Genomic DNA, 14,173 nt, shown 5'->3' on the forward strand with positions numbered 1-14,173 from the left:
ACTTACAATTCTAAGATATAATATCGGTAGTCTTTATTTCATCATCTGGAGAGATGGAGCAAAATGTGTATCACAAAGCTGAAAGCTTAAGATGTTAAGACAAGAATATTCCAATACTAAATAGCATTAAAATATGTAGGTGTGGATTTCTTTTTTTTTTTTTTTAGTCTATTCAGTCTGTGGTGAAATGTCTCTTTAAGTCAAGTTAGTTCTGAATTTTTTGTTCTGTATCCTTTTAAATTATTCTTTGTGACAATAGGTGTTACCAGCTTCATTTCTGGATGATTTTTTTCCTTCTTAGTTGGCACATTCATGTAATTTTTGCTTCCTACATTTCACTTTCACATTTTTACTTCCCTTTCTATGTTTACAGTCTGCCACATTTATACTAATTCTGAAGTAACTGCATTTTCAAATTATCTTGTTTGTTTGTTTTTGTTTGTGTGCTATGAGTATATACACACACATGCAAACATCTGTGGTCCTAGCAGCCTCTTTCCCAAACATTTTGTCTGCATTATTTTTCTGTTTGATTTGCTGGCCTTTTGACAGAGCCTTTGCCTACAGACCCCATTACCTTCTTATATAATTTATCAGTATGTATGGCTTACATGGAAGCTGTGTAAAGCTCATTATGTAATAGAACTCATGTTTGTGAGTAATTTTATTGTTTGGCATAAACAGAAGTTACATTTTACTGCAATTTCTTTCTGTTTTTACAGATTTGTATGGCAATTCTTAGGACATACATTAGTATCAAAGAATCAGGTCTCCTAAGACGTGCAGGTATGGTATAGTAGTTGCTGTTGATGAATCTTTGTTACTTAGCTTATTTAAAGCAAATTAAATAGGCTGTCAAGAGAGAAATGGTTGCCACTTCAACAGTGAATACAAAGTTCTACTTCAAATGAAGGAATACATTCAGTCCCTGGGTTTTCTTGGTTCAGTTTCCCAATGAGGCTAGAAATTTAGATTGACACTTACCCAGGAGGTTCTTAGAAATCGTACTTCCACATAAAATGAACTTAACCTGACTGTAACTAGACTTGGGAGTAGAAATATGTAAATAGGGCAGGAAGGAGGTTTAACAGAACCCAAATTTTATTAAGATGCTTTTCAGCACCCTGGCCAAACGTCAAGAACCCAAAAACTTGAGAATGGAAGCTCTTGAAATTAAGTGTTGCTACTGCACCCACTCCCAACACCTTTAGTTTAGTCCTTACACCGTATATGCAAACAATTATGATTAATACACTTTAGGGACTGCATTCAGATCCATCTGACCTTTTGAGTTCAGTCAGAAAGGGCTTTTGTTTTGTTTTTAAATTTTTAATCATCTGGACAGTGATTCCTTTTATACTGGTCCTGAGCAGTCTTTAAGTTTTTGAAAGCTTCTTAGTGTAGCAGAATGAGAATGGGGAATTCAGTTGCACCATATGCTGCAATGTTCCCGTGCTGAACACGTGAGTTTTAATGTGGGTAACGCTGGCCACAGTACATGGCCAGTTTATCAAGGAAGGGTGGCACTGGAACAAGTTGTAAGACTATCCACTGTTAACACAGTCCTTCCTAGAGCTTCCTGTTCGGAAAGGCCTTAATACCTTGATGCATGTACCAAATCTAACATGGGTTTGTGCATTCTTCTTGTGCTGCACCAAATCAGCTAAACTTTCTGGGAACCTACAGGGCTTACAGTGCTCAGCTCAATGATACAATATATTTCAGAACAGTCAGTCTGGTTCTGGTAAGGTTAACACTTTATTCAGACTGGATCCTTTCATCCATATTTCTCCATATCCCTTGCCCATAATATCTTGGACAATTAAGCATTGTTACATTTTGTCTAAAATATAAGGAAATAACTTGTTTAAATAGGTGTCATCATTTAACCCCAAAGTGATACTCAGTTTAATTGCTTTTTCAGTTCAAATATTTGTGCAGTATTACAAAGAAGTTACTCCTGGTATGGATTTTGCTTCTGAAGTGCTGAATGATCTTCTTGTTTCATTGCTCAACAACTGTTTGTTGCAGGAAGTATTCCAAATATTGAATGTAATTGTACAAATCAAGATACTGGTAGGTGACTTTATACTATTTTTTAAATCTTAGTTTCATAGTTTTAGTTTTTTGAATACTATGCCATTTATAGTACTAGGCTTGTTTTCACTCTGGTACGCAAATCTTGGGTGAGGGGAGTTATTTGGAATACCCTATTATAAAATCTCTTACCTTTCTAATTGAACTGAGTTGCAAAACTGATTGTGGTTTTTTTGTCTATATTAGCCAGCTGTAGATGTTCTTCTGAAAGTTTTTGAGCATGTGGCTTCTTTGAATATAAGAAATGCTGTGCCTACGTTAATCAATATCTTTTGTAAGGTATGTTTCGTTTTTGTACTACTGCTGTTTGTTGGAATTCCTAAAAAACATTGCCTGTTTTAAAACTCTAACATACCAATTTAAAAACAGTACTGAAATAATACTAAAGGTTTTAAATAATACTAAATAATGATACTACAATTATTTAATAATAATACTGATATTATGTAAATAATAATACTAAAATCTGAATTTGTTGTATGTGTTTTCATTTATTCCTTCATTTTTGACTGATACTCACTGTGATGTGTTGTTTGCCATTTTCCTCTGAAGATGTGTTAAGTCATCACAACTTTTTGTGTGCTCACTTTTCGTACCTTTGATATTGCAGCTCATTGGTGCTGGTATGTTCCTTGAGTTGGAACACTTTGACTACATTATTAAGTTACTTCAGCAATTGCAAGTTTCCAGTTGGGAAATGACTACTGTTTTGAACATAAAATCCAGGTATGTCCTTAAGGAGCTATTTTCTAACTATAGATGCCTAGTTCCTTCTTCAGCATCTATTTTTACATATTTATGTGGAATATTTAAAAGATGTGTTGGATGAAAATACTATCATATCATGCCTAATTTTATTTTAAAGTTCTGTCAATCTACCATGTTTCAAAGATCAAACATTGTTAAATTAAAACTTGGATTCTAACCACAATTACTATTTTTTTCCATATCAATCATCTGTACATTGTACAATCTACTGCCAACTTAGACAGAAGTTTTTATAGTTAGCCAAATTAGAAACATCATGGTTTAATATATCACTTAGGCCCACATAAGCAAACAGTACTTCTGCAATAAACAACCCTTCTAAGATTAGTTATAATCTGAAGTAGTTTTCTAGTTTCCTTTACAGTGTGACTACATAAATGTTTGTACCAATACTGCTAGGGAGGAGTGGGTCATTTTTTGAGTACTGCTGGGATTTGCTGGGCAGAATGTCAAATCTGTTCAAAAACTGCTGATACTTCCCCATCTCTTGAACAAGATTGTGATGCTTTTTCATTTTTGTATCACCTGCATCATACACACACACACACACATGTTGAGAAACTAAATTTGTGATTCATAAATATACCATTGATTCTTAGTGGAAAACAAATACACAGCATCTGTGAAAATATCTCTGCTCAATTATTTAATACATGCGCTAACTTCCCTTGGCAAGATTTTAAATGAGTGTTTTCAGTGTGCAGTTTGAGTAACGTGAATAGCAAATATGATGCAAATAGCATCAAAAATCACATCAGTTTAATGTTCATATGTGATAATTGGTTGTTCACCTTTTGCTAGTTCAGTAGGATGTGTTAAAATTTAAGTATTCATTTTTTTCATATGGAAGATTTGAGGAAAGATATTTTGAAAAGACATGGATTTTTGACTTCAACTTGGCTGTGGCTGAAATTCAGGTACAGTATGGGCATTCTTCATTATTTCTTTTAAACCTGTATGAAATAGCAATTTCTAGATATTTTTTAATTAGTGAGCTTTATTATTAAGTATAGTGAGCTTTTGATAAAATACTTTTTTGCAAAAACATGTCTGGTAAGGCTTAAATGCAGGAGAAAACTGTCTTTGGCCATTCTGTCATGTCAGTATTTTAATTTACATACTTGTAGTTTTGCATAAATTCAAAGATTTTGTAACTTTAACCAGTTATTTCCTCTGCTTTACATTTGTTGTGCTTGTGATTGGTAGTGGTACATCATTCCTCACCAAGAATTTATTTAATACATTATTTAGCAGATAGAATTCATATCTAATATAAAAACACACAATTGCAAAAGCTGCAGTTGACAACATTAAGAGGTATTTTAAAGAATAAGAAAATATTGTAAAATATTCTTTATTTGGACATTTGTGTCTTTCATATTCAAGGTCAGATTACTCATTATGCATAAATATTATGTAGTTTACATATTATCACACATCCTGTGCAGATTCAGAGATTGAACTATAAAAAGAGAAAAAGCACTACTGATTTTTTTACTCCTTTAACACCAAAGTCATCAAGTGATCTGGCAAGCAAAAGACTAATTCATATAGAAGATAACCATAAATTCAGCATGCATCATGGAAAAAAAAACCCTAATAAATGACAGTTCCTAAATAGGATTAGTAAGTTCTGAGATTTCTTGATTGGGGTGATGACATAAAAAAAAGGAATTTAATTTATTGAGGGGTAGAAGTAATTAGCAGTCCATGCAAGTTTGCCAACACATAACTGCCATATGAACATGAAGGTTCTTGGCAGTAGCATTTAATTTCCATTTTTTTTTCTCCTTTAAGTCTATCACAAGTACATATCTCAAATTTCAGTATATTTTCTGTTTGGGTGTCTGGAAGCAAGTTTGCTTATATTTATCCTTTGCCGCCTTTACAGCATTGCAAGGAAAAAAGGGACTGGACCAAGCTAGGAGCTTTGTATCTTAATGCAAGAACTGGATGTGAACATTTTGATGATCTTCAGAAATTGTTTGTATCTATTGCTGAAATTCTAGCCAAAGATTCTGAGACAGACAGACCAGGAGTCCCTTTTTGTGATTTTGCTGATACAGGTAAAATTAAGATGCAAGAAGTGTTCTTTGTGGAGTTTTTAAAAGAGATAAAAAATAAATATAGTTTTCTAATTGTTAGTTAATTTTGTGTTACAATATTCTGAATTTTTTGGAGTGCAAATACAATCAACTGTAATGTTCAGTAAAAGTTCTTATCCAGTAGTAGTAAAATGCACAGTTGCTTACGCTTAAAGTCAAGGAAGATTCTGAAGGAGGAACAGTAGTGTTTTGTGAAATCAAAAAGAGAACCCAGAATTCATGATCTTTTGATAAAAATGACCTATGCTCAGGACAATGGCAAATGTATTTAAGTATCGTCATGTGAAGTGTCACACTTTTAATAGCATAAATAAGCTTTAGTGCTGTAAATACATTTATAGTTGTGTATTTTAAAATACATTGTACAGGTTATATCATATATATAATATGTACCTTTTTTTTAAGTAAGTTGGATTTTTAGAATTATTTTTTCCTCTAAAGAACCAATGGTTTCTGCAAGGGCTGGTGGTGCTCCAGAACCTAATGTTTTAATAGTTCTGGCAGGTTTTCTTGCCTCTTTCTTTCCTATGCCCTTTCATTTGCATATCTGTATCATTCTCCCTAATAAGTTTGCAGATTACCGAGGCTTGGTAAAATATCAGTGGGATATTAAATCATTTTATAAAGGATTACTTAGATATTTTTCAACCTGTGTTATCTACTAAAACATAATGCATATTTATTCCAGATATGTGACATATCCTTTCTGACTGCAGACTTTTATATTATAAAAAAGCTGTTAGAGCTTCCAGTTGTGACACCGGGAGGAGATTTTGTCAGAGCTTGGAACCTTGTCCATCCTCCCTGGAGTGGTGGTCTCCCAGCTGATAGGCACCTCCACTAGTAAAAAGTTTTTGAGCAGTCACCCACAGTTTATTTATTTAGATGTTGTATATATGTGCTATTACACCAATATATTAAATTCACTATAAACCATACACAAAAAGAAGAATCACAAATATGAGATCAATATAAAGCAAACACTATATTTTAAAGTATTTTACTTATTTTTATTTTGGAATTGTGCAAAAAATATTTTCTTCCCACAGCTGAATGGATTGTTGTCCTCTTACCATGCTTTGAGAGCACTGCTCTGACAGCCTCACAGTGCTTCCAAAGAGATTGTAATTACTCAGTTCTGCAATTACCAGAATTTCTTTTTGGTGCCAGAACATGTAATTCTTATTTTACAAATAATGGTGTTACTAAATTATGCCATTACATGTCCAAGTATTTTATGGATGACTTAGACTGCTATGAAATATTGTCTGAATAAACTACAGTTATTTACCCTACTTCTGGTGTCAAGACTTAGGAAGTTGCTACTTTCATTGGCAAATATTTTAGAAAATGTATTTAGTATTTTCACAATTATTGTGTTTTTGAAATGTGTAATTTCTTTAAATCTGCATTTACATGTAAAATAAAAAGAAAACAAACTTAAAAACCTTTTTCTTTTTCTTTCCAGTAGTGAAAAATTCACACCATAATAAAGCAGACAGGCTTTTCATTGGAAGGACTGGGATAAGCGTAATGTATTCGTATCACAAAGTACTGCAGTGGATAAAGGTATGCAGAGCTACAGGAACCTGACTAGAGGAAAAAAAGTATTAGTAATTTCTCTTCTGGATATTAAACTGTGTTTCTCTAATGGAATGACTGATGTGCTACCTGCCTCTCTGCCATCTTAGTACTTCCTAACAGTCCAGCTGGACCAAAGCATTTTATTGTGCCTTTTTGAGCAGTAGTCTTCTGTGGAGCCCATCATAACTTGGTCTTGCAACCTTGAAACTGATTGCTCATTTTCATCTTGTGATTTTTCTGAGCTGAGGTTGAATCTGAACTAAGAGACAGGTCTTCCTAAGATTCTGGGGTGAGGTGCTGATGGGATTGTTTTGCAGAAACATCAATTAGTCACACCTACTGGCAATCATGCTGCATTCTGAGACCTTGCAACTCAAGTGATATTTAGAGAAGTTTGGGCAATTTGCTGCACTGGTGTTTCTGCATCTGACCTCAAATGGAGTAAGACCAGAAAGACAGAAAAGCAGCGTAGCAAGGCTGCACTTGGTGAACTGCCTGTTCCCCAGAACGCTGCTGGAAATGCTCTTATTCCACTGAATCTAAGTTCTGTGAATCTTGCAAAACTCAGACATCACAAAGAAATACCTTTCCAGTCATACTTTTGCTATCAAATATTACACAGGGCCAGGGCTAAGAGACTACATTTTTGACTGGATGTTTTACTTAGGCCTCAGGCAGTATTAGTCATAATTTCACAGCAGGAAGATCCATTTCAGTGTTAAATTTGTCTTTTATATCCTGGAAGGAACCAATGCATACCAAACCAGATTTCTTATAGAAAGCAATATAAAAAGTGATAGCATACAAAGTAATATAAACCCCTAGTGATTTTGGAGTGTGTTTTGGTCAGTGATCACATTCTGAACTTGGGCCTGATCCTTTCAGCTAATAATTAATGGTGTATGTGGATGTTCCTCATCCCATTCAAGATGATTTTGAGCATGCGCTTTTATGAACAGAAGCAAATACTCTCTTTTGTCTCCTGAGGTTTTGGTTTGGCTTTTTTTGCAAATTACCATCACGGAACCCTTTCTGGTTCACTTTGAGGACTTAAGTTGTCTTTTGTACGATTGTCTCTAGGGGATGACCTTCAGGAATTCTGTTATGTAAAAATCCTGTGTACTGTTCAGTCTGTTTCTAGGGTCAAGCCAAGTCCCAGGAGATACTTGATAGAGGTGCTTAGTCTGATCTTAAGGCATCAGAGGCAGGATACCTGTTCTCATGATTCATTAGTTTTGTAACATCGGCTTCTTGAGTTGAATGGCAGTGACCTTCAGCAGGTCCCTCTCAAGCTGCAGCACAATGTGGTGCTGCTGAAGAGTAAAGGGAAGGAGAAAGGGTCTTTCCACTAGCACTTGAGCAATATTGCACTAGAACTTTTCAGGCATTTTTATTCCACAGAACTTTGCAGTTAGAACAGTTAAGATACTTGTGACCACAGAAGAGAGAATCTAAATTCATGGCGTTGAGGAGTGGTAGTGCTCACATGCCCACTGAAGGGTTTAGTTTGGCTTGGGTTTTGGCTGTCTTCTTCAGAATACAATGTTTGTGCCTTCACACATTTTAGCTGTTTTCCAGATCCATCTTAAGGGAGAGCCTGATCTTGGATTGCACAACACGTGGTATTTCAAGCAGATTCATCTTCATGTCCTAATTTCAGAGGTGCAAGGTGTGAAAAGCATATGTAGTGTTATTCTTGTACAACATGAGCTACTAAAAGTAGATGCTTCTTAAAATGCTATGATTTCTTTCATGTCTAGAGAGAAATATCTTTGTTTCTTTGAGAGTGTGTTAGATATCAAACCTGCTTCTCAAGAGAGTATTGACCAGGATCCTCAAACAGCTTTGTAGACAACCTGTGTTGACCATATCAGAGTGTGGATGAGGTTCTGCTCTGAATTATTTTTATCAGAACTGGCAGATCCCAAATTTATCTCTGCTTCAGGAAGCTGTCATTCTTACCTCTCTCTACCAGTTTCACCCCGTTACATGTATCAGATAAATCCCTAATCCTGTGGTATCTACTTGATACCATGTCTTTTTTGCCCAAAAAGTAGTCCTAAAAATAAGTAGTAATGGATTTGCTCTTCCTCTCTGCCCAAATCAATTTTGGCTTTAGGACATGCCCTGTGAGGTTTTTACGAGTATGTCTGACTACCTGAAACTTGAAATGTGCTTTTCATATAATTTTTCCTTGAAGAACATCAAACTCCTTTATTGCAGAGCTTTGGTGGCTCTTGAGGGCAAAATATGTATGCTTCTTTGTCCTTAAGAGAATATTGTTTGTAAGAGGTAAGAAAAGTTCATAAAACAGATGTACTTCAGAAAAACATGCAACATGAGTATGTCTTGCATGGAGACAGCTCTTCAAGCAACACTAGACTGCTTTCTGGATATTTACTTGCAGAGAATTCTGTAACATCAGTGCTCCTTTGGCAGCTGTTTCATCCTTTTCTTGAAAGGCATTGCTATGGTTTATTTTACACTCAGCTTTTTAATATTTCAGAGAACTGGTCACAGAGGTTCTAGTCCAATTAAGGATCTCATTCCACAGCTGCATTTTAATTGAGTGCCCTTCCTTTAAGGATCATTTTTCTACTTACAGCTGCATACTTTTCATCTTCCTATAAAGACCACTACCTAGTGGGCCCTTCTTTTGCCAGAAGTGTGGAATAGATGGAGATCCTCCTTAATTTTGTATTTCATTTCTGGTTTGCACTTAGATTTCAAGTTTCACCTGAGTTTTTCTGGTTTGTAATTTTCCCCTTCAGCCACCTAAATCTACAGTTTAATGGGTTCTTTACAGCTTAAATGTTAAGTGCAGTTAATGTTAGCATATTTTTTGGGTTATGCTGAAATAAAAGATTGCAGATGCCTATCGGCCTTCAAAAGTGTCCAATTCTGAGCACATACCAGTCCACAGTGTATCTGTAAATATGCATAAAGCATTTTGTTAAAAAATGAGCTTCTTAATAAGTGACTTTCTTTCAGCTTCTCTGTTCTCCTAAACCTCTTTCGTTCTGCCTCCATGGGCCTTGTTCCACCACCACAATGCATGCTTACACATGACCACAGTTTTTAATAAGCCACTTCATCATTGAATGCACTCAAGCAAGCAAGAGCTGAAACACATCTGGTTTGAAGTTTTGTCTTTGTTGCTTGACTAGCAAGGTGCAGCTAGGTGGGACAAGTACTGAATTCTGCCTGGCCCTGCCTTGCTGGGGGACATGATTTTGGTATCTCACCTTGACTCGATCATCCTCTCTTCTAGATTCAGAGTTTAATTATCTTTGAGACTGCTACTTTTCTTCCATTTTTGATTGCAAGGGACAGCCAAAAAGTTTTCAGTATGAAGTTTCTGTAGAAAACCAGTCTAAATATCAGTCTGGAATCTGATGGAATTGTTGGTTGTTGCAGTGTTGGCCAGATAGGCTCAACTTCTTCCAGTTTATTGTCCTCCTGCATACAAACATCAGTGTTTTCTTTAAGTTAAGCTGGAGTAATTATTTCAGTTTAAGAATTATGTCTCTGTTGCAAAATGAAAACTCTCTGTATAATCTTTTAGAATTTTGTAGATTGTGTAGTGCTGAATGGAATCACAAAAATATTAATAAAATAAGTAAATAATAAATTAATTACAAAGTATATTAAAAATACTAAATTGAACATTATAAAATAGAAACAATGTTATAGGTAATAGGGTATTGGGAGCACTTTGACAGTAGGTTGATAGAGTTTTTTTGCCTACATAGTAAAAAAAACCTAAACTCCTTATTAGACATTTTACTGTACTTCACCCCTGATTCAGTTTGGATAACTGCATTGATGCCTATGAACCTGTGTGACTAAACTAAATCTGTTCTATTTTATATAAATACACACTGTGTTCACTGATATTGTTGCTTTCTCTGACCCTTCCCCTTTCCTTTTTCCCTCTTACACTAGGGAAGGAAGGTTTTGGATAAACTGCATGAGCTACAGATAGATTTTACACTCTTGAAAGGACTTGTAGGTGCAGGGAAGTCAGCATCGAGATGTCAGATTGTTAATAAAGCTGCAGAAATCTTTCTTCATTCTGGAAATTTGGATGGAGCAACAAGGGTATTGAGAGGTAAGCCTGTCTTGCATTACTAATTACATTACTACATTGCTAATTACCTTAATTTTGACTTAAATTTGAACAATACAGTTCTATGACAAATTTCAGATAAAAGTTCAAGCTGATCTGTATTACCAAATACCATTAATAATACTGGGGCAGCAAAGAAAATGTGATCCATCTTACTGGTTAGTATTCCTCTTGATATGTATAAGAAATACAACAATCAATGCCTCATTTTTCAGAAGTTTTTCACAGTATTCTGCTGTCAACACCATTCTACTCGAAAATCTGCCATAATGAGGGAGGAGTGCAGCTTGGAAAATGACGCTATCCCTTGTAGTTTTCCTTTGAACCAGGGGACAGTCAGTGTCATGTTTCTGGCTAGGGTCAGTGCAGTGTTCCTTTGCCCCTCACAGTATCCACATTTAATATAATTGCTTTAAAACAGTACCATACTTCTGCAAGTATTACATATGGCTTTTTGGAATTCTGCTGAAAAGAGAAGAAATTCAGAAGTATAAAGAATAGAATGTATGACGTAAAGTGATATTGAGGATGTAAATTTGTTCAGTTATATATCTATACATAATGCATATCTATATGTGCCATTGATAGTCTGTTTTACTGTGGTTATATTTCACAAAAGGGGTGATTTACAATATAAAGGTTCAGAGAATCAGTCTAAGGGAGTATTGGTTATAAGGAATGAATTATCAATTAATTAGTTGAGCTTCACTTTCTGTCCAATTCTGAAGTTTGTGTCATGGTACAGTTTACAGTAAATTTTAATGGCCCAAAGTCTCAACATACAGAAGTTCCATTTCCTAGATATAACACTGAACTGTTGTTTGCCACAGAGTCAGAGTGGATCACAGATGCACCGTTGTGGCCCTGTAATAAAATGGACATCCTCAATCGACATAATCTATTATGTGCAATAGTGCATAAATACTTGAGGAAGAGTTTGTACAGGCAGGCATTTGAAGTTCTGCAGAACTTACCAGGTTTGCAGAAACATTCTGGTAAGTAAAGATAAAGATACTGTGTTAAGAGCTAAAAATATAACAGATGATTCTGTGGTATAACAGTAGTGTTTTCTAGCTAAACTTGGTTGAACAGGTAAGATGGTTTTATACAAGCCTGTTTCTGATTTCCAAAGAGTATAATGTCAGTTAAAACGTGTTGTGCTCTGCAGCTCTTGCTGCACTTGTGCATGCACATTGGATGTGCACATACACCCGTCCTCTTTTGCTCAGTTACACAGGGCAACAGTTTTTAAGGATCATACACAGTCTATACAGTGAGATAAAATAGGGATATTTTAATTTCATTTAATCTTAATTTCAAATTAATGAGGTGGTTTGTTTTTTTCTTCAACTGAGCTAACCTAACATTGCTTACATACCATGTTAAGAACCGAGTGCTCTTTCAGTCTCAATTTATCTGACAAATTTTGAATGAGTATTCTCTTCAGAATGAGATACCTAGTTACTTAGGCTCCACTGATTCCTGAGTGTAAGTCTCAGTCTACTAGCACTGTATGCTTTTAGATATGTTAGGAGAGATTGGTTGGAAGTCCATCTACTTTAGAGAGTACTGAAAGGATCTACTTATTTGAGTTATGAGGTGAATACAAAAAGGCTGCTCAGTCCTGCCAGTAAGGAGACAGTTCAGAGTAAGAGTAGGAGCAGAAAACCAAGGGGATTTTTATTGCTGGAAATGGAAACTCTGAGAGATCAGGTGAAGATTGTATTTATAGACTTGAGCAAGTGAATGTATTTTTATCTGATTCTATTGGTTTTGGCAGCAAATTATTACTTGAACAATTACTTCACAATATGAATGAACTACTATATGAAAAGACTTTTGATGAATAAAGTATTAATATTATCCCAGACTTGTTCCATCTTGCTGACAGAGGCAAGAGTTCTGATTTAGCTACTGATTGAGAAATGATCCTTCAACTAGATTTACGTTTGAATTAATTGACTAGTTAATATTCTTGATTTCATTTCAGATATTGTAAATGCTTCTCAATACAGCAGCCTTTTTAACAAGCTGATAAATGCCTGTTTTGAGAACAAGAACCTTGGGGTCTCGTCTTCTGCAGTAGACTTCATGCTTTCCAAAAAGATTGCTATTGATTTTGCTTTACTTAGAGGATTAATCACAGCTTTGGGAAGAAGTTCTTTATGGTCCAAAGCTAGGTCCTATTACAAAAGTAAGTTACTTCTTAAACAATATCCTCCCCTTCCATTCTTTGGATAATGTGCTCATAACATTTCAGTATGAGTAAAAAGAAAAACAGTACTTTCTGTGTCACTCTCAGGAATTTATTTGTAACCAAAATATTTTTCAGGAAATGGTGAGTTGAAAATAAGAATCAGTGCATACTACCTGGCATGACATCAATGTAATTGTGATGAAATTAATTCTTTACATTCACTTTCAGAATTTCAGATATCTGAGCCCTGAAAAGGTTGAAAAGTGCATCATGTTCACTTTTTCATCTAGGCAAATTAGGTTTCCTGACAAGTCTGTCTAGAAGTGTACCAACATCTCTGTGGTGGTAAAATTATTAATATTTAAGATTTGAGAAGTCTGGCTAATTAGTTTATCCTAACTATAAGAAAATTCCTCTCAACAAAAAGCTAATAGTCTGTAATTGTTTATAACTCCCTGTTTCTGAGCTAAGATTATACTGGGTGTGCCACTCTGCTTAGAATCTCTCCATATTGTCACATTATTTACTATTTGATTCTGCCTTAGAATTTTTGAGGTTAGCAGACTGCTTTAAGTGTCCATCCTTTCTGGGATAGGTACTTGGTTTTGTTAACATTGAAATGACTGCTCTTCCTCATCTTTTTTTTTCTTGTTTTTTTTTTATTATTTTTTAGAAATGCTGTATATGTTGGGTTGCTGGGATCACTTGGCAGAAGACATGGGAACAAAGCGGGAGATGCTGTTCAAATGTTCCCTCACTTTGACCATGGTTTACACCTGTCTGACCTGCCTAAATTGCACTTTATGACACACTTGGTGTCCCCAGACTTCTGACAGAGCTTTTTAATCATAGCTGATGAAACTCATTGAAAAAGAAAATTTAACCATTTTACAACTGTGAATTTACGTGTGAATGCTGTGTGCTGTGTTCTCAAATCAGGCCATTTCATAGGTGAAGTAGTAAAATCCATTAAGGGGTTGGGGTTGGGGTTTTTCCACATTTAATCACACAGAAGAAAACAGATCTATCTTTAGTATTGGTAATTCTAATTCCTCGTGTTTCTGCATTTACTCTCAGATGCTTTATCACTGGGTTGCTACCCAGAGCTGCAGGGAAATTTTTATCACAAAGTTCTGAAGATTCCATCATACCTATCTGAAGTTGAGATGCTGTTGACCATTGAAATATTTCTTGTTTCAAATGCTAGTGATATTCAAAGTTCAAGGAATACTAGTCAGACTCTTCAGATAATACTGAAAAGGTAAGTTTGTCAGATATATACCATTTTGATTG

At 35.1% G+C, this 14,173-nt stretch overlaps 1 protein-coding gene across 4 annotated transcripts in view; it reads left to right on the top strand.

The window, feature by feature from the left end:
• The window catches only part of TOPAZ1 (testis and ovary specific TOPAZ 1), a 40,455-nt gene that overhangs the window by 22,172 nt on the left and 4,110 nt on the right, over positions 1-14,173 (top strand). For 3 of the 4 annotated variants that reach the window (XM_086850303.1, XM_086850307.1, XM_086850313.1), the window contains 11 exons: positions 723-786; positions 1,925-2,076; positions 2,284-2,376; positions 2,708-2,823; positions 3,716-3,782; positions 4,757-4,931; positions 6,439-6,539; positions 10,500-10,665; positions 11,514-11,678; positions 12,674-12,877; positions 13,958-14,141. In XM_086850303.1, coding sequence (XP_086706429.1) covers positions 723-786; positions 1,925-2,076; positions 2,284-2,376; positions 2,708-2,823; positions 3,716-3,782; positions 4,757-4,931; positions 6,439-6,539; positions 10,500-10,665; positions 11,514-11,678; positions 12,674-12,877; positions 13,958-14,141 — 1,487 coding nt within the window. Of the gene's footprint in view, positions 1-722; positions 787-1,924; positions 2,077-2,283; positions 2,377-2,707; positions 2,824-3,715; positions 3,783-4,756; positions 4,932-6,438; positions 6,540-10,499; positions 10,666-11,513; positions 11,679-12,673; positions 12,878-13,553; positions 14,142-14,173 lie in introns of all 4 variants that reach the window. The other variant, XR_015276314.1, reaches the window with a different exon arrangement.

The sequence above is a fragment of the Cyanistes caeruleus genome, chromosome 1 (assembly GCF_971803275.1).
Source record: "Cyanistes caeruleus chromosome 1, bCyaCae1.hap1.1, whole genome shotgun sequence".
NCBI lineage: Eukaryota > Metazoa > Chordata > Aves > Passeriformes > Paridae > Cyanistes > Cyanistes caeruleus.